A 20,678-nucleotide genomic window follows, 5' to 3' on the forward strand; every position below is an offset into this window, starting at 1 on the left:
AGGGGGAGGCTTGCAAGCCGAAGAACACCATCCCAACCGTGAAGCACGGGGGTGGCAGCATGTTGTGGGGGTGCTTTGCTGCAGGAGGGACTGGTGCACATCACAAAATAGATGGCATCATGAGGTAGGAAAAGTATGTGAATATATTGGAGCAACATCTCAAGACATCAGTCAGGAAGTTAAAGCTTGATCGCAAATGGGTCTTCCAAATGGACAATGACCCTAAGCATACTTCCAAAGTTGTGGCAAAATGGCTTAAGGACAACAAAGTCAAGGTATTGGAGTGGCCATCACAAAGCCCTGACCTCAATCCTATAGAACATTTGTGGGCAGAACTGAAAAAGCATGTGCAAGCAAGGATCCTTCAAACCTGACTCAGTTACACCAGTTCTGTCAGGAGGAATGGGCCAAAATTCACCCAACTTATTGTGGAAGGCTACCCAAAACATTAAACCATTTTAAAGGCAATGCTACCAAATACTAATTGAGTGTATGTAAACTTCTGACCCTCTGGGAATGTGATGAAAGAAATAAGTAATTCTCTCCTATTATTCTGACATTTCACGTTCTTATAATAAAGTGGTGATCCTAACTGACTTAACACGGGGCAGCAGGGTCTTAGCCTAGTGGTTAGAGTTGGACTAGTAACCGAAAGGTTGCAAGTTCAAATCCCGAGCTGACAAGGTACAAGGGTCGTTCTGCCCCTGAACAGGCAGTTAACCCACTGTTCCTAGGCTGTCATTGAAAATACGAATTTGTTCTTTAACTGACTTGCCTAGTTAAATAAAAGGTCAAATAAAATAAAAAGACAGGGATTTTTTACTAGGATTAAATGTCAAGAATTGTGGAAAACTTAGTTTAAATGTAATTGGCTAAGGTGTATATAAACCTCAGACTTCAACTGTTACATATCTTGATTTCAATGTGTTTTATACATTATATTGTCATGGGAAACGTATTGACTGTATTTCAAAGGTTCTCATAAAACTAATGTCCAAGTCGCTGGCAGAGTTTCTAATATCCTTATTCACCCAATCACAAAGATAATTGTCCGTTAAGACCTCTGGATGTTGCATTGCTTTTATTTATACTTGAATTCTGACACTTGAATATGTTTTGTCTCCCTGTGCTCAATCACGTTTGGTCAATCACATTCCAGATAGTACCTTTTCAAATGCTAAAACACTATTGAAGTCACACGTAGATCTATTTATCTAAGAGTTTGAATGATAGAGTTCCAACAAAAATGCAAGCTATGTTTGAGAGCTAAATATGCCTACATGTAATTAAGCCTATAATTAGTCTCAACGGTGCATGTCGAGATACACACTCCAATTCTCAAAGTTAGATTGAAGCGAAAATTGTAGTCTAGTCCGAAACAGTTAAAAATGTGTTTCATAGAAATCATGATGAGATGATAGGTTTATGAATAATCATTATATTGCAAAATAACTTGGTTGGATGAAATGGAGATTGATCAAAAAGTATTGACAACATGTAAAAAGCAAACAGAGAGCAATACAAGTGTGCCATTTTAAATTAGTGACTGTCAATAAAAAAGACTTCGAACAAAATCTTCTGAGTTTTGTGTAAGCATAAAATATGTTGGTTCTTGTTACATTGTTGCTACATTCACAGACAGCAACAAAAACTCCCTGGCAAACTGTCAGCTGCCATGACAACATGTGGTCAGCAGCTCATAAATGTTAGCAGCATTGGAGGTGTTGGTTCTTCCTGAATTGTGTCAACTACAACATTGGGTAAGTGGACAGACAACAAAATATGCAGGTAAGTCAGTATTTTCTGCTTTTTATGGTTTGGAATGTTTGAAGCATTTGAGGTTTGAATCGTGTATCCTATACCAATCATTTAAGTGGGCTGGTTAGCAGTCTGAAGATACAGTAGCCCTATCATCCCTGTTATTGTATTTTATGTACTTCTCAGCAACATGAACACAGCAATGTGAGGCTTTGAATTGCACACAATTTATTTATGTTATCCCCTCAGCAGTCTCCACTGCTCTGGCCCTATGGCACCAAGTACCAAGCCGAAGAGCACAGGGAACAAATCAGTCAAATTAATCCTTCACCCAGGATGCTGCTGAGAGCAGAGGCTCCTGAGAACTCCCTCTATGCTCCCTGCATTACAAATTCCCAACCTACCCCATTGACTGCTAAAGGCGCCTTTACCCTCCCTAGTCACCAAGAGGGGGGGGGCTCTTGGATTTCTTTAAAAAGGACAGGACCAATGTTTACAACTGTCTCAAGGAAGCCTCTACAGGAGGCAGGGAGGCAGTGGTGCGTATTCATGGACACCAAGGGAAGCCAGGCTTCCCAATTGTTTTAACCAAATGTAAATACATAAAATGTTTGATCTTTTGTCTCTTTTTTTCATAATTTTTATTTCAATTTGCAAGAGGCTGAATGTATCTCACAGGAGAAGGCATCCGAGCGAGCGAAACAGTGCCCGTCTGTCTCTATACGTGTAGGCCATCTATCTGATACTGTCTGGTCCAAAGGAGTATGACATTTTTCCACCAGGCATTAAATGCAAGGGAAGCCAGTGAGCATTTTGTTCTCCCTTGACACATTTTTTTTTTAATTGCCAATTAGCTTTGAGCTAAACTGAGTGAGCTCAACTGTGAATGGTCCTGGCGAAAGGGGGAAAAAAAGTGTAAAGGGAAGCCAGCTTGAATTTGGCATCTCTCCTATCAAATCGCTTTGAGAGCATACGTCATTATTGGAAACAACTTGAATTGTTGCATCTCGTTGTGTTGTTGTCCTCCGGTGGCTAGCTAGCTACATGTAGCTACGCATGCGCACACAAACAGAAATCAGAACCTTGGACAAGCACAACCATATTTAGCTTATGTTGATTGGATTAAATTGTTTTTGGTATATTATAGTTGTTCCTGTATTAGACTAAGCAGAGGTGATTTGATGATGTTGAAATGGTGCTGGAATAGTGGAGGCAGCTCATGTTTTCTTTGCGACATGAAGTAACTCTCTGTGGTTCTAAATCAAAAGTTGTTTAGTGGTCCAAAAATGTCGGAAACATGAACTTGCTTAACCATGCTGTAGGTCATGTACAGTGCCTTCCAAAAGTAATCTTCCCTATGGCGTTTTTCCTATTTTGTTGCATTACAACCTGTAATTTAAATAGATTTTTATTTGGATTTCATGTAATGGACATACACAAAATAGTCCAAATTGGTGAAGTGAAAAAAAGAAAGAAAAACTTGTTTAAGAAAATTCTAAAAAACGGAAAAGTGGTGCGTGCATACAGTATGTATTCACCCCCTTTGCTATGACGCCCCTAAATAAGATCTGGTGCAACCAATTACCATCAGAAGTCACACAATTTGTTAAATAAAGTCCACCTGTATGCAATCTGAGGGTCACATGATCTCAGTATATATACACACACCTGTTCTGAAAGGCCCCAGAGTCTGCAACACCACTAAGCAAGGCACACCACCAAGTAAGCGGCACCATGAAGACCAAGGAGCTCTCCAAACAGGTCAGGGACAAAGTTGTGGAAAAGTACAGATCAGGGTTGGGTTATTAAACATATCTGAAACTTTGAACATCCCTTGGAGCACCATTAAATCCATTGTTAAAAAATGGAAAGAATAAGAATATGGCACCACAACAAACCTGCCAAGAGAGGGCCGCCCACCAAAACGCACAGACCAGGCAAGGAGGGCATTAATCAGAGAGGCAAAAAAGAGACCAAAGATAACCCTGAAGGAACTGCAAAGATCCAGAGCGGAGATGGAAGTATCTGCCCATAGGACCACTTTAAGCCAAAAACTCCACAGAACTGGGCTTTATGGAAGTGGCCAGAAAAAAAACATTGCTTAAAGAACATACTCTGGCCATCAAGGAAAACGCTATGTCTGTCGCAAACCCAACACCTCTCATCACCCCGAGAACAACATCCCACAGTGAAGCATGGTGGTGGCAGCATCATGCTGTGGGGACGTTTTTCATTGGCAGGGACTGGGAAACTGGTTAGAATTGAAGGAATGATGATAGCGCTAAATACAGGGAAATTCTTGAGGGAAACCAGTTTCAGTCTTCCAGAGATTTGACAGGACAATAACCCTAAGCATACTGCTAAAGCAACACGAGTGGTTTAAGGGGAAACATTTAAATGTATTGGAATGGCCAAATCCCAGACCTCAATCAAATTGAGAATCTGTGGTGGAATCTGTGGTGTGACTTAAAGATTGCTGTACACCAGCAAACCCCATCCTCCTTGAAGGAGCTGGAGCAGCATTGCCTTGAAGAATGGGCAAAAATCCCAGCGGCGAGATGTACCAAGCTTATAGAGACATACCCCAAGAAACTTGCAGCTGTAATTCCTGTAAAAGGTGGCTCTAACAAAGTAATGACTTGGGGTGGGGTGAATAGTTATGCACGCTCAAGTTCTGTCTTTTGTCTTATTTCTTGTTTGTTTCACAATAAATTAAACAATTGCATCTTCATGTTGTGTAAATCAAATGATACAAACCCTCAAAAAATCCAAGGCAACAAAATACAGTTGATGTCAGAAGTTTAAATAGCCAAATACACTTACTCAGTTTTTCACCATTTCTGACATTTAATCATAGTAAAAATGTCCTGTCTTAGGTCAGTTAGGATCACCACTTTATTTTAAGAATATGATATGTCAGAATAATAGTAGAGTGATTTATTTCAGCTTTAATTTCTGTCATCACATTCCCAGAGGGTCAAAAGTTTATACACTCAATTAGTATTTGGTAGCATTGTCTTTAAATTGTTTAAATTGGGTCAAACATTTTGGGTAGCCTTCCACAAGTTTCCCACAATAAGTTGGGTGAATTTTGTCCCATTCCTCCTGACAGAGCTGGTGTAACTGAGTCAGGTTTGTAGGCCTCCTTGCTCGCACACTCTTTTTCATTTCTGCCCACAATTTCTTTATAGGATTGAGGTCAGGGCTTTGTGATGGCCACTCCAATACCTAGACTTTGTTGTCCTTAAGCCATTTTGCCACAACTTTGGAAGTATGCTTGGGGTCATTATCCATTTGGAAGACCCATTTGCGACCAAGCTTTAACTTCCTGACTGATGTCTTGAAATGCTGCTTCAAATTATCCACATAATTTTCCTACCTCATGATGCCATCTATTTTGTTAAGTGCACCAGTCCCTCCTGCAGCAAAACACCCCCACAACATGATGCTGTGACCCACATGCTTCACAGTTGGGATGGTGTTCTTCGGCTTGCAAGCCTCCCCCTTTTTCCTCCAAACATAACAATGGTCATTATGGCCAAACAGTTCTATTTTTGTTTCATCAGAGGACATTTCTCCAAAAAGTACGATCTTTGTCCCCATGTGCAGTGGCAAACTGATTTTCGAGCAGTGTCTTCGTCCTTGCTGAGCGGCCTTTCAGGTTATGTGGATATAGATACTTTTGTACATGTTTCCTCCAACATCTTCACAAGGTCCTTTGCTGTTGTTCTGGGATTGATTTGCACTTTTCGCACCAAAATACATTAATCTCTAGGAGACAGAATGCGTCTCCTTCCTGAGCGGTATGACGGCTGCGTGGTCCCATGGTGTTTATACTTGTGTGCTATTGTTTGTACAGATGAATGTGGTACCTTTAGGCATTTGGAAATTGTTTCCAAGGATGAACCAGACATGTGGGGGTCTACACATTTATTCTGGAGTCTTGGCTAATTTCTTTGGATTTTCCCATGATGTCAAGCAAAGAGGCACTGAGTTTGAAGGTAGGCCTTGAAGTACATCCACACGTACACCTCCAATTGACTCAAATTATGTAAATTAACCTATCAGAAGCTTCTAAAGCCATGACATAATTTTCTGGAATTTTCCAAGCTGTTTAAAGGCACAGTCAACTTTGTATATGTAAACTTCTGACCCACTGGAATTGTGATACAATGAATCATGAGTGAAATAATCTGTCTGTAAACAATTGTTGAAAAAATTACTTGTGTCATGCACAAAGTAGATGTCCTAACTGACTTGCCAAAACTAGTTTGTTAACAAGACATTTGTGGATGGGTTGAAAAACTAGTTTTAATGACTCCAATCTAAGTGTATGTAAAACTTCTGACTTCAACTGTAGGAAAAATGTCAAGGGGGTGAATACTTTCACAAGCCACTAACTGTCTGTTACAGGCAATATGCTGGACTTCACAGGACAGAGGTTGCTATCCGGTTTTGTGATAAAACAAAAAGGTGGTTGAATTTATTCTGCCACTGTCTTCTTATTGTCTCGGCCTTTAGGCCTATATATCACGGTCGCAAGGCATATGAATTAACAGCAAACAACGCAATTATCACAACACATACAATGTAGGTTGTAATATGGCTTTTTTGGGGAGGGGGGCTTGGCTTACCCAGTGGTTTTACCTACACACCGCTACTATTGGAAGGACCATTCAAAGAGCTGCCACTGGGGTGAGTTTCTGCTAAAGAAGCTAACCAAGACCACAGCTTAGTGGATCGTGAGTCAACCGATTCCAAACCAGTCCCAGAATAAGTCGCAGCTGCGGTCTCTGCATGGTTCGGCCAGCGCCACAGATCAAGTCAAGGACGAGCCATGTGCGAGGAGGATTTCTGCAGCTACCAAGATCTGCACGAGCAGACTGAGAAGCAGAGGGCGCTTCAGAGCATTATGGCTGAGACACCTCTTCCAGTATACTATAGGCGAGGAGACATAACCTATCCTAATATTTCATGTTGATTCTCCAGTCAGTTTTACACCTCAAACAAATACAGTTTAGCATACAATGCACAAAAGTTGGTGTTTTAAGTTAGTTTTTATTATGTGGATCACCAGAATTTTTATTCACGATTTTATACCAGTGATCTCCATTTTCACTTGACATTCCTGCTGCAGGTTTTTTTATTTAACCTTTATTTAACTTGGCAAGTCAGTTAACAAATTCTTATTTACAATTACGGCCTAACCCGGTGAAACCTGGATGACACTGGGCCAAATGTACACCGCCCTACGGGGCTCCCAATCATGGACGGATGTGATGCATCCTGGATTCGAACCAGGGACTGTAGTGACACCTCAGACTGACATGCAGTGACTTAGACCACTGTGCCACTCAGTCCTGATGAGCCTGGGGGTTTGAATCAGACTGCCAACACCATAGCAGTCAAGCACATTGAAACCCCTCAACCTCCTTGTCTTCAGGATAGCCTCAACTCCCGTGCTGGAGGTCATGCCTTGCACACAGAGAACAACTTTGAACAGGAGCTATTTTCTGGTACATCCTTTCTCTCACTACATATTCTTCTGAAACAAATTATTTTCTACATTGGTTATTGATCTAAGCTCAACAAAAAAATAAACAGGACCCTGTCTTTCAAAGATAATTAATAACAATCCAAATAACTTCACAGATCTTCATTGTAAAGGGTTTAAACTCTGTTTCCCATGCTTGTTCAATGAACCATAGACAATTAATGAACCTGCACCTGTGGAACGGTCATTAAGACACTAACAGCTTACAGACAGTAGTCAATTAATGTCACAGTTATTAAAACTTAGGACACTAAAGAGGTCTTTCAACTGACTCTGAAAAACACCAGAAGAAAGATGCCCAGGGTCCTTGCTCATCTGCAAGGCATGCTGCAAGGAGGCATGAGGACTGCAGATGTGGCCAGGGCAATAAATTGCAATGTCCGTACTGTGAGACGCTTAAGACAGCACTACAGGGGGACAGGACGGACAGCTGATGGCCCTCGCAGTGGCAGACCATGTGTAACAACACCTGCACAGGATCGGTACATCCGAACATCAGACTTGCTGAACAGGTACTGGATGGCAACAACAACTGCCCGAGTTACACCAGGAATGCACAATCCCTCCATCAGTGCTCAGACTGTCCACAATAGGCTGAGAGTGGCTGGACTGAGGGCTTGTAGGCCTGTTGTAAGGCAGGTCCTCACCAGACATCACCGGGAACAACGTCGCCTATGGGCACAAACCCACCGTCGCTGGACCTGACAGGACTTTCAAAAGTGCTCTTCACTGACGAGTCCTGTACTCTGGAGTGGGATGGATTTGGAGGTGGAGGGTCCATCATGGTCTGAGGCGGTGTGTCACAGCATCATCGGACTGAGCTTGTTGTCATTGCAGGCAATCTCAATGCTGTGCGTTACATGGAAGACATCCTCCTCCCTCATGTGGTACCCTTCCTGCAGGCTCATCCTGACATGACCCTCCAGCGCGTGATTTCCTGCAAGACAGGAATGTCAGTGTTCTGCCATGACCAGCGAAAGACCCCGGATCTCAATCCCATTGAGCACGCCTGGGACCTGTTGGATCGGAGGGTGGAGGCTAGGGCCATTCCCCCCAGAAATGTCCGGGAACTTGCAGATGCCTTGGAAGAGTAGGGTAACATCTCACAGCAAGAACTGGCAAATCTGGTGCAGTCCATGAGGAGGAAATGCACTGCAGTACTTAATGCAGCTGGTGGCCACAGCAGATATTGACTGTTACTTTTGATTTTGACCCAGCCTTTGTTCAGGGACACATTATTCAATTTCTGTTAGTTACATGTCTGTGGCACTTGTTCAGTTTATGTCTCAGTTGTTGAATCTTGTTATGTTCATACAAATATTTACACATGTTAAGTTTGCTATAAGTAAACACAGTTGACAGTGAGAGGATGTTTCTTTTTTTGCTGAGTTGACATCATATTGCCTTGACTTTACATGTTGCAGGAATGGCCAAACAGGTACATCGGCGTGATCCACGGAACCATGATTGCATCATCATGGACAACAATTCAGAGTACCAGAAGAACCTTCAAGAGTTTTTCCCTCGTGGACCAGATAAGTGGACGAAAGCTTCAGCAGCAACCATGCACACAAGCAAAGCTCAAGACTTGAACCCCAAAAAATACAACCTCAACCTCTATGTCAATGGCAAGGTTTTACTCATTCAAATTCCTTTGGGTAGAAATGCGAAGGGTGGAGAAAGGTGCTCAGCGGTGGATGGATCTGCCTACCACAGCTGACTATACCCCACGTGAGTCTGAAACCTGCCTGGGCAGGACAGAGGTGCCCAGGCAGCAGCCCCTCTACAACCATAGGCCTGAGCTTTCCTCTTTACAATACGCAGTGGAGGGAGGGAGAAGTGCCTGGAAGATCAGTAGATCTCCTTGTCTTTAAAGGGGTAGTGCAGTTCATGATATTTCCACACTATGAAGTTGAAATTACACTCTTAAATTGGGAAAATTATGATAATGCACTTTCAGTGTAAGACCTTTTTGTTCAGGTGGAATTTGGTTTTTGGCCTATAGCATGACATCACAATCTGATCTGATTAATGAGCATTTCAATGGCAAAAGGATGCTCATGAAAATAAATGATATGAAATATATTTGGAGTTATTTTCATGAAATAAACAGTAATTTATGAGACATACAGTGACCATTTAAAATGAAATCAGAAATAATGCACGGGGGCTTTAAATACTGATGTTTTCTAAGCATTTGTCAATTATGTCATTGTGCTGTTAAGCTTAATTTATTTCACAACCCGAATACATTTATTTCACAGGTAAGCTGTTCTTTTTTAAATTTGTTTTGGTAATTGTGAGTCTGTACACATATAGTGGACATGGACAAAAACGTGCCCATACTGACTCATCCCAGGTCAGTATGGGCATGTGTGGGACACCCAGGAAGTTCCTCAGGAGCTCCAGCCACTTCTTCTAGCTTTAAACGGTCCAGTGAAGAGAGTTCAGAAGGCAGCAGCAGTGTGCCAGTACATCATTGGGACGGCAGACTCCAGCGCCCGTGGCATCCTTCGTAATGCACTACATCATGGTCAAATCAAATGTTATTTGTCACATGCTTTCGTAAACAACAGTTGTAGACTAACATTGAAACGCATACTTAAGGGCCCTTCCCAACAATGCAGAGAAAATGTGAAATATTATAGAAAACAATAAAGAGGAATAAATACAATGAGTAACGATAACCTGGCTGGGGTTCCAGTACAGAGTCGATGTGGAGGGGTACGAGGTAATTGTGGTAGATATGTACATATAAGTGACTAGGCAACAGGATAGATAATATGATAGATAACAGTAGCAGCAGCGTATGTGATGAGTCAAAAGAGTTGTGTAAAAGGGGGTCAATGCAGATAGTTCAGGTAGCTATTTGGTTAACAAAAATCCAGAAAATCAGCAGTCTTATTATTTTGGGGTAATTAATTTGCTTTTCATTCCTGTTGGTTCCAGACTTGATCACCTACCAACCAGTAAGAATTCCGGCTCTCACAGACCTGTTAGTTTTTCTTAAGAAGCCCTCCTGTTCTCCACTCATTACCTGTATTAACTACACCTGTTTGAACTCGTTAGCTGTATAAAAGACACCTGTCCACACACTCAAACAGACGCCAACCTCTCCACAATGGCCAAGACCAGGGAGCTGTGTAAGGACATCAGGGATACAATTGTAGACATGCACAAGGCTGGGATGGTCTACAGGAGAATAGGCAAGTAGCTTGGTGAGAAGGCAACAACTGTTGGTGCAATTATTAGAAGATGGAAGAAGTTCAAGATGGCGGTCAATCACCCTCGGTCTGGGGCTCCATGCAAGATCTCACCTCGTGGGGCATCAATGATCACAAGGAAGGTGAGGGATCAGCCCAGAACTACACGGCAGGACCTGGTCAATGACCTGAAGAGAGCTGGGACCACAGTTTCAAAGAAAACCATTAGTAACACACTACGCCGTCATGGATTAAAATCCTGCAGCGCATGCAAGGTCCCCCTGCTCAAGCCAGCGCATGTCCAGGCCCGTCTGAAATTTGCCAATGACCATCTGGATGAACCAGAGGAGGAATGGGAGAAGGTCATGTGGTCTGATGAGACAAAAATAGAGGTTTTTGGTCTAAACTCCACTCTGTTTGGAGAAAGAAGGATGAGTACAACCCCAAGAACAACATCCCAACTGTGAAGCATGGAGGTGGAAACATCATTCTTTGGAGATGCTTTTCTGCAAAGGGGACAGGACGACTGCACCATATTGAGGGGAGGATCAATTACAGACCTCTACATGCTTTGTAAGTAGGAAAACCTGCAAAATCGGCAGTGTTTCAAATACTTGTTCTCCCCACTGTTGGTAGCTTTTTCCCACTGGGTTTTTGTGGGTAGTTAATTTCTGTTTAGTGTTTGCACCTTACAGGACTGTTTCGGTTATTCTCATTGTTATTTTTGTTATAGTGTTCAGTTTTAATAAAGAGAGCATGACCACTTAGCATGCTGCGCTTTGGTCCGATGATTCCTCATCTTCCGACGACGAATATCGTTACATAGGGTATGGGCAGGGTTCAGGTATCACTAAATTGATCACTAACGTTTTGAAGCTGAGACATTTGCTAGTGATCTGATGCACATTTTAAAACCTAAACATCTAAAAACATTTAACAAGATTAAACCAACGAAAGAGGACATAACATTTAAATGTAACACTTAGCTCTCCCAACTGACAGGACCCAACCTACCTGAACTCTTGGCTCTGCCATATATAGGTTTATCAGAGTCCCGGGCAGAGTCTTGCAAGGCACAGGTGAGAGGAATTAGTTAATTATTCTTCTTCTATGGTATTATAGTGGTCCGCAAACAACTTTAAAGGTATATTCCGCCACTCAGAGGATGGGGTGAAAACTGATAAACGTTAACGCAATAGGGAGAAGGGAAAGGTGCTAAAATATTCTTCTAATTTTAAAAAGTAAACCAAATTAAAAACTGTACACATTAAGTTGAATTGAAATGTCTATTCAGATCCGTACACAGGCTCAGGAACCTCTTCATTCAGAAATCATTTTGGCTGTAACGTCCTGGAGATCCAGAAATCTTTTTGCCGCCTTCACAATGATGTCTAGCTTCTTAGATGTTTTATCAGTTTGACTAGCGCAGTTTATCACTTGCGCTATAAACACAACAAAGTCCACCATCTTCACTGTTAGTGTGTCGGGATCCTTCTCCTGAACGGCATTCACTGTAGGCTGTGGAACATCCAATACCATCTTATCTCGACTCACTCCATAGCTATTTTCACTGCCTCCAAATAGGAGACCTGCTGGATGGTCAAGGATCCAAGGCCTCAGATCAGCTTGGCAAATGACTGACAGATAGCCAGACCGCCCTCTCTCCCACAGGAGAGGGGTGGCTGGGACGGTTTTATGACACCTCACGCCAATCGCAAATTGTATGCAGCAGATGACTCCTTTTGGTCTCTAGTATCAAGATTGGAATGTCTTTGTTACAGAGACATTTTGCCGCTCAAAAACTCTAACGTCCAAAGAGGGAACTTTGGAACAATATTTCTAAAATACAAATATTAAGAATGGTCAGTGGGAATCTAAAGAATAATCATGTCATATTGCTTTTCATTTTATGATGTTATTGAAAACTGTATCACGGAAATACTGTAACTTGAAGAGCTTTCACACTGTGCATATCAGGTTTACATCCTTTATGTTGTGTAGGAAATATGAAGAACGATTAAACTATGTCTGTTAAGATAGGAATGTGATTTTAGTTTTCTAAAGAGATAGTTTTCATGTCCGCTGCACATTAACTAAGCCACGGCCCGAATGAGGTCAGAAGAGCGTGTCAGTGCTTAAAAGGACTCGCTAAGAATTATCATACCAGACCAGCAGACGTGAAGCGTGAGCTAAATGTTAAAAATGGTTGAAACTCTCAGACCAGAAAGCGTGGAGTTGTGGCTACACGTTGAAATGGTTGGAAACGTAGAACTTTGAATCTCAGCACGAGGTGAAGAAGATAAAGACTAGACTTTAACATTGACAGTCTGCAGCTGTGCATGTAAAAGTGGTCCTAGAACTTTGGCTATCTACCCAAGGAAGAGAAGAGGCAAGAACCTCATCTCAGACATTCACTGGTGAATCATTGAAGCCACAGACAAATAAGGACATTGTGACCTCTGGTGGACAATCAGAGCCTTACACCCACGAGAGAGCCCACTGAAACAACCTTCCGACAGGGCTTGGTTCTGGCTGAGATAGATGACGAATGAAGGCATTCACCATGTAAATACATTCGTTACTTTCTTACCCATAAATGTCCCTTTCTCTAGCTCTCTTTTCTCCCACCCCCTCTCCATCTGTGTAACAAGCAGTCATATCTTGTCAGTCCACTAGGGACATTTGTCTCATGTCAGTGTGTATGTGTATTCTGTGTTATTATTTCGTTGGTAAATAAATAATTAACTCAATTTGTGTAGTACTCAATAATCAGAAAAGGCTGGGGTCTTGCAATTTCAAGAGGTCTGCAATGTTCAGAATGAGACTGATATGAGGTAATGATTAATAAGTGACTTATCGATATATAACTGATATAACATACATACATACATACATATATATATATATATATACATACATATATATATATACATATATATATGCACACATCTTCTTGAGTTTAATTCAGGAGATGGTAACTCATTAAACAACTTATTCCGTGGTGCCCCAAATTCCAAATAAGTTAATTGTTACATGATTCATTTAATCGGGTAACAATTAAACATAGTGGACTGAATAAATAACAGTCATCAGATTGATGAAAGTCACGACAAAGGGCACTCCGGTAATGTGATTCCCATAAAAATTACAGCAATGCGCTTCATCTGACTATTCAACGATGACATTTATTCCTTTGACAAACACTTACCTGGTGTCCAAACGTTTTACAATTGTAACACTTCGGCGGCTTCTGTACATACAGTCTCACTGCATATCTCACATACCCAAGTTTTCAATGAGTTGGGAGAAACATTTCATCAAACGACAGTGAAACCGATAGACAGAAAGAAGGAGAAACGCCTATCATTCTGGTCAAGCAATGTGCGTCTACCACCCCTGGCATGTTATTCTAAACAACACAGCCTATATGTCCAATGAGATGCAGGAGATGACACCTTTTACTGGTGCACTACTCTGAAATCATAGCTTTCCACATCACATCATTCCACTTTTCCCAATTCGTCAGGCCCCTCAAAAAAACATCCTTCGTCACGAATCACACTCCAACCATAAACTGCTGTTAATTTCCAACTTTAGCCCTTTTTACTCCACTGTTCTTCACCATCGTCCACTCACTCTCACCAGCTTCACTTCTGTAAGTCGCTCTGGCTAAGAGAGTCTACTAAAATGTACTAGGGGATTTTGTAGTTGTGAAGGTGTTTACTTATTCTCAGGTATTGATGGAGCTGGCTCCTCCACTGCAGAACCTGTTTGGAGAATTGTGTAACCTTCATCCATAGCTTCAGTAATATGTTTGGGCCTGCAGCAGATAAAATAAATTGGCCTGTGGCACACCTCTAGACAGCTAGATCAATCTGCTAATACAGGACATGTGCAATAATGGATTTATTTTTTATTTTTTTAATTCAGATTTTTTCAGGGGGTGCTGCAGCACCCTTACTTCCCGCAGCTATGCCTGGCCTGGGAGCTGAATAACACATTGTTCTAAATGAAGGGCCAGAATAATAGCATGGACGAACATGGGTGTGTATCCTCTGTGAATTTGGATATAATAATATTTTCTATCAGCCTTAACTATTCATATTGCTAAATACACCCGACAGGACTCTTATTTTGAAGGATTAAAAACATACAGTGACCAGGATGTTCACTACAGACACAGTAGTGAAGAAGGCACAATACCGACTCTTCAACCGCAGGATGCTGAAGAAATTCGGCCTGTCCCAGAGGGCCCTCACAGTGTTCTACAGGAGCACCAACGAGAACATACTGTCGGACTGCATCACAGCCTACGACAACTCCAGTCTAAAAATTAGGGGTTCAACTGGAGTTCTTCTAAGATCCTCAAAGATCATCGAAGAACCTTAGGGTTCTTGGCAATGAAAAACAGTCCGAATGGGTTCTTCAAAGAACTTCTTAGGAGGTGGGGTTCATCGAGCAACCCCCATTGTTGCTGGAGTTCTTCGGGGAACTTCGCAATTGCAACTGAAAATGGTGGTGCAAAGTTTGAATGCAACAACAGTTAAAAAGGTAAATTGGGTTGATGTTTGGTTCTGAATATGTATCGAAATAATTTATATAATAATATAAAATACTAACGAATAACGAAAAGGTTCCTGGAGTGTCCTTTAGGGGTTCTTCAAATTGAAACTTGGGGAACCCCTAAAAGTTATTCGAAGAACCTTTTGTGGGAAACCCCATAAATTCTTCAAAGAATCCCAACGCTCTAACCACTAAGCTACCTGCCGCACCATGGAAGTCACGAGATAGGTTTGCTTCCAATCGCGAAAGATTTTCATGCGACTATTCTAAAATGTGCATAAATAAAATATGTACATTTTCCCACTAGAGATGTGTTTCCATCAAATTGATTTGTTGCGGATTAAAGTATGTGCGTGATGACGTAGTGCACATGAAAATGTATTTTGCGGTTATATTCCCATGTTGGTTTCCATCGCATTTTCAACTCTAACGATGGTTTTCTCACAAAAAATGTTGTGTTATATAGTGATTGTGCCCACTCTGGTATTGGCACATGCGCCATAGACAACATTTTGCAGTTAGGTTTACAGTGCGTGTATAGCCAATACATGATATGATTAGTATAGACAAAAGAGAGATATTATTTTAATTTTTCAAATGGCAGTCAAGCATTGATCATCATGTCACCAGAATAAGACCCTCAATATTTATTGGAAAGGCGCATCAAGCTCATCATCACCTTGCACTTTCACTAGCCTGTGAAGTTCATCATAATTTATTTCATCTGTAGCCTTATAAACTGCGTGCTTTCCCAAGTCATAGTGGGAGGTCCATGTGTTTATGGATAATTCCATCGCCTGACTCCAAGTTTACTTCCAGATGATGGTTATTATATCAATATTTGCTCATAGAGGCGTTTCCACAGCCAATTCCTTCATAATTAATTTTAGACACAAAAAGATTCCACCATGTCGAATGAACAAATTATCTGTCAGCATATACAATTGTACCAACACTTCCTTCAAACACAGCTGTCGTTATTATTATTCGTTTTATTAATTATGACTTTACTCACATAAAAACAGTGGATGGAAATGTGGTTTCAGAGAGTGTCGAATTTAGACAACAAAAAATGTAATCGCTAATTTGTTATGTGAGGTTTATTTGATCAATAGAAGTTCGGAATTGTTAGGTTGTTAATTAAGAATGTATGGTATAAGTGGACGCACGTTCGCCATCTAAATAAATCGAGTTGTGCCTGTTATTCACACGCGTATCTGTCCTCTCATTGGCTAGAATGTTCCCATCTGATTGGGCCTCTTCTATATTTGACGAAATGTATTTCCAGTTTTAGAGAGGTCACTCGACTATCTTGTCAATATAATAGAACATCTTTGGGTCTGGCTACCTAGGTAACTAGTCTTGGGATGGCTGCTGAAAGGCTCATATCAGCGGTTTCTGACTACCCAGAATTATACAACTCAACTTTGACTTCATATAGAGACCCGGTAAAAAAATTAGACGCATGGAAGGCTGTGGGTAAACAATTGGGACTGAAAGGTATGATCTGATTCGCTAACAACGTTAGCATACATTTTGGCTAACTAACGTTAGATAGCTAGCGCAAGCACGAGTTTAACTTGTCAATGTTCTAGTTAGTTATTAAGTATGACATCAGACTATTGAATAGATTGCAAACAACATTCAGACCGGCCTCGCCATCGAGGGTAATCTCCAGGTATAGCTAGCTACTGTTTTGCCTGGTTAGTTTCAGTTGTTTGTAAAACATTTTTGCAACTGTTCCTCTGTTCTGTTAATTTAAATGGTTTAGTTAGTTATATTGTATTAAATGGTATGCTGCGTGCCTATGTCAATATACCGTGGAGAGTAGCTAGTTAACATGCATTGTGGCAATGTGTCACGATTTGTTTACTTGTTAGCTAGCTAGCTCATTAGCTCACCATCATATGTAAACAATGAATGGAGCAAAAATGCATTACATTTATACATGTAAATATCATGATTTATATCATTCGATAGGCTATGGTTATCAGCTGTGCAACGTTTGAATTCTGAGTCAGTTTTTTGGATGCCACGGGGAACTGGCCCATATTACTCCAATGATTCCCACAGTTGTGTCAAGTTGGCTGGATGTCATTTGGGGGGTGGACCATTCTTGATACACACAGGAAACTAAGCGTGAAAAACCCAACAGTGTTGCAGTTCTTGTTACAAACCGGTGCACCTACCACCCACCATACCCCGCTCAAAGGCACTTCAATGTTTTGTCTTGCCCAGCCACCCTCTGAATGGCACACATGCACAATCCATGTCTCAAGGCTTTAAAAATAATATTTTACCTGTCTCCTCCCCTTAATCTACACTGATTGACATGGATTTAACAAGTGACAGCAATAAGGGATCATAGCATTTACCTCTATTCATGTCATGAATAGAGCAGGTGTCTTTAATGTTTTGTACACAGTGTGTGCTGCTGCTACTCTGTTTACTATCTATCCTGATTGCCTAGTCACTTTATCCCTACCTAAATGTACATATTACCTCAACTACCTCGTACCCCTGCACATTAAGTCCTTGTATATTGCCTCTATTTTATTGTTACTACTTCAAAAAATAAAATGTTTACTCTTTAACTGCATTGTTGGGAAAGGGCTCTTAAGTAAGCATTTCACTGTGAAGTCTACATCTGTTGTATTCAGCGCTTGTGATAAGTTGATTTGGATTTAACTCTAATGTTGGCAATATGTCAAAATTGGAGTTAAATATGTCAACATTTGAGTGATTCTTGACTATGGTAGTGCACATCTTTTTTTATCCACTGACTGCGTAACTGTACACTTCAGAGAATGGGGACCTTAACGCATCCATGGCTCTGATTTTTTTTTGGGGGGGGGAGAGTGGTTAAACCTATACTAGCCCTTGATCATGACTATTCCATTACACATAAATCATTGGACAAACGCGTCTTCTGTAGGGGAATCTGAACATTAACACGCGGTACTGGAAGTGTAAGGGAGAAAGCAGAATGGCGCCTAGAATTTGAGCGTTATACCTACACCATCCCTCAGCTTGAGCCTATACCAAACTAGGCCGAAGTGGCGTGTTTCCATTGAGCCAAACAATAGACTCAGTCTTGTGTTTCAACTAACCAAATATGTAGACTAGGGGGTTAACAAAATTGGAAGACTAAATGTGTCTGAACACAGCTCATCAAAATGACCATGTCATAAACCATTTATTACACTGTTATAGCCATAAAGAAAAGTATAAAACCGATTACTGTCAGATGGTAACTTGCATGTACTTCTTTTGTTCCAGAGGAAGATGCCCGAAAGAAATGGAGAAATCTGAGGGATGTGTTTACGAGGAAAGTGAAAGCAGATCGGATTCGTGGTGGCAAAGGGAAGGCCCTCAAAAAATGGCGATACAGTGAATTAATGGCATTTCTGATCCCATACATACAGCGAGGTAGAGGCACTGGCGGCAACAATAGCACAGAGGAGTTTGAGGATGGAAAAGATGACACAACTAGTAACTCTGATGTCCTGATTGATCTAGATGGAAGTGTGGTTGATACCAAGATGTCACCACCTTTGGACAACAACTTGCATGAGATGACATGGAAAGATTCCTGGCAAACAGCTGGACAGGGAGACAATGAGGATGAGATGTTTTTCATGAGCCTTCTCCCTCACCTCAAGCGGTTACCTTACAAGAAAAAGTGTGCAATTAAGCTGAAATTCCACCAACTTCTCCATGATGCTGAATTTGAGGACACAGATTAGTGAATCTATATTTTGTATCAAGGATTTGGGACTTTCTTAGGACAGAATATTTTGATGGAAACGCACACAAATCTCACACATTTCTGAGTTTGAGCCCACCGATGATGTTTCAGTGTGGGAGTGATGGATGGGAGAGGGCTGTAGTTTAATGACAACCGAACTGAGTTAGATTTTTTTTTTTTTGTAGTCTAATATTTGTGGAGAGGGCTGCTGTAAACATATAGATCCTTTTTACAATATATATATATATATATATACACAGTGGCTTGCGAACGTATTCACCCCCCTTGACATTTTTCCTATTTTGTTGCCTTACGACCTGGAATTAAAATAGATTTTTAGGGGGTTTGTATCGTCTGATTTACACAACATGCCTACCACTTTGAAGATGCAAAATATACATTTTTGTGAAACAAACAAGAAATAAGACAAAAAAAACAGAACTTGAGCGTGCATAACTATTTACCCCCCAAAGTCAATACTTTGGAGGGCCACCTTTTGCAGGATTAAAGCTGCAAGTCTTTTTAATTTTTAATTTTTTAATTTCATCTTTATTTAACCAGGTAGGCTTAGTTGAGAACAAGTTCTCATTTGCAACTGCGACCTGGCCAAGAAAGCATAGCAGTGTGAACAGACAGAGTTACACATGGAGTAAACAATTAAGTCAATAATACAGTAGAAAAAAGGAGTCTATATACATTGTGTACAAAAGGCATGAGGAGGCAGGCAAATAATTACAATTTTGCAGATTAACACTGGAGTGATAAATGATCAGATGGTCATGTACAGGTAGAGATATTGGTGTGCAAAAGAGCAGAAAATAAAATGAATAAAAACAGTATGGGGATGAGGTAGGTAAAAATGGGTGGGCTATTTACCGATAGACTATGTACAGCGGCAGCGATCGGTTAGCTGCACAGATAGCAGATGTTTGAAGTTGGTGAGGGAGATAAGTCTCCAACTTCAGCGATTTTTGCAATTCGTTCCAGTCACAGCCAGCAGAGAACTGGAACGAAAGGCTTTAGGGATGATCAGTGAGATACACCTGCAGGAGCGCGTGTTACGGGTGGGTGTTGCCATCGTGACCAGTGAACTGAGATAAGGCGGAGCTTTACCTAGCATGGACTTGTAGATGACCTGGAGCCAGTGGGTCTGGCGACGAATATGTAGCGAGGGCCAGCCGACTAGAGCATACAGGTCGCAGTGGTGGGTGGAATAAGGTGCTTTAGTGACAAAACGGATGGCACTGTGATAAACTGCATCCAGTTTGCTGAGTAGTGTTGGAAGCAATTTTGTAGATGACATCGCCAAAGTCGAGGATCGGTAGGATAGTCAGTTTTACTTGGGTAAGTTTGGCGGCGTGAGTGAAAGAGGCTTTGTTGCGGAATAGAAAGCAGACTCTTGATTTGATTTTCGATTGGAGATCCAGGGCGGTGATGCTGGTCAGGCGTGCGGGTGCAGGCAGCGAACGGTTGAAAAGCATGCATTTGGTTTTACTAGCGTTTAAGAGCAGTTGGAGGCCACGGAAGGAGTGTTGTATGGCATTGAAGCTCGTTTGGAGGTTAGATAGCAGTGTCCAAGGACGGGCCGGACGTATATAGAATGGTGCGTCTGCGTAGAGGAGGATCAGGGAATCGCCCGCAGCAAGAGAAACATCATTGATATATACGGAGAAAAGAGTCGGCCCGAGAATTGAACCCTGTGGCACCCCCATAGAGACTGCCAGAGGACCGGACAGCATGCCCTCCGATTTGACACACTGAACTCTGTCTGCAAAGTAATTGGTGAAACAGGCAAGGTAGTCATCCGAAAAACCGGGGCTACTGAGTCTGCCGATAAGAATATGGTGATTGA

The 20,678-nt window shown here is 41.4% G+C and overlaps 1 protein-coding gene across 1 annotated transcript in view; it reads right to left on the minus strand.

Annotated features, from left to right (window-relative positions):
* Positions 1–9,672: 9,672 nt before the first annotated feature.
* The window catches only part of LOC118368474 (zinc finger protein OZF-like), a 48,181-nt gene continuing 37,175 nt past the window's right edge, over positions 9,673–20,678 (minus strand). Inside the window, exon 5 of the mRNA XM_052496963.1 lies at positions 9,673–9,835. Coding sequence (XP_052352923.1) covers positions 9,789–9,835 — 47 coding nt within the window. The 3' untranslated portion in view covers positions 9,673–9,788. The remainder of the gene's footprint in view (positions 9,836–20,678) is intronic.

The sequence above is a fragment of the Oncorhynchus keta genome, chromosome 35, assembly GCF_023373465.1.
Source record: "Oncorhynchus keta strain PuntledgeMale-10-30-2019 chromosome 35, Oket_V2, whole genome shotgun sequence".
Classification (NCBI taxonomy): Eukaryota; Metazoa; Chordata; class Actinopteri; order Salmoniformes; family Salmonidae; genus Oncorhynchus; species Oncorhynchus keta.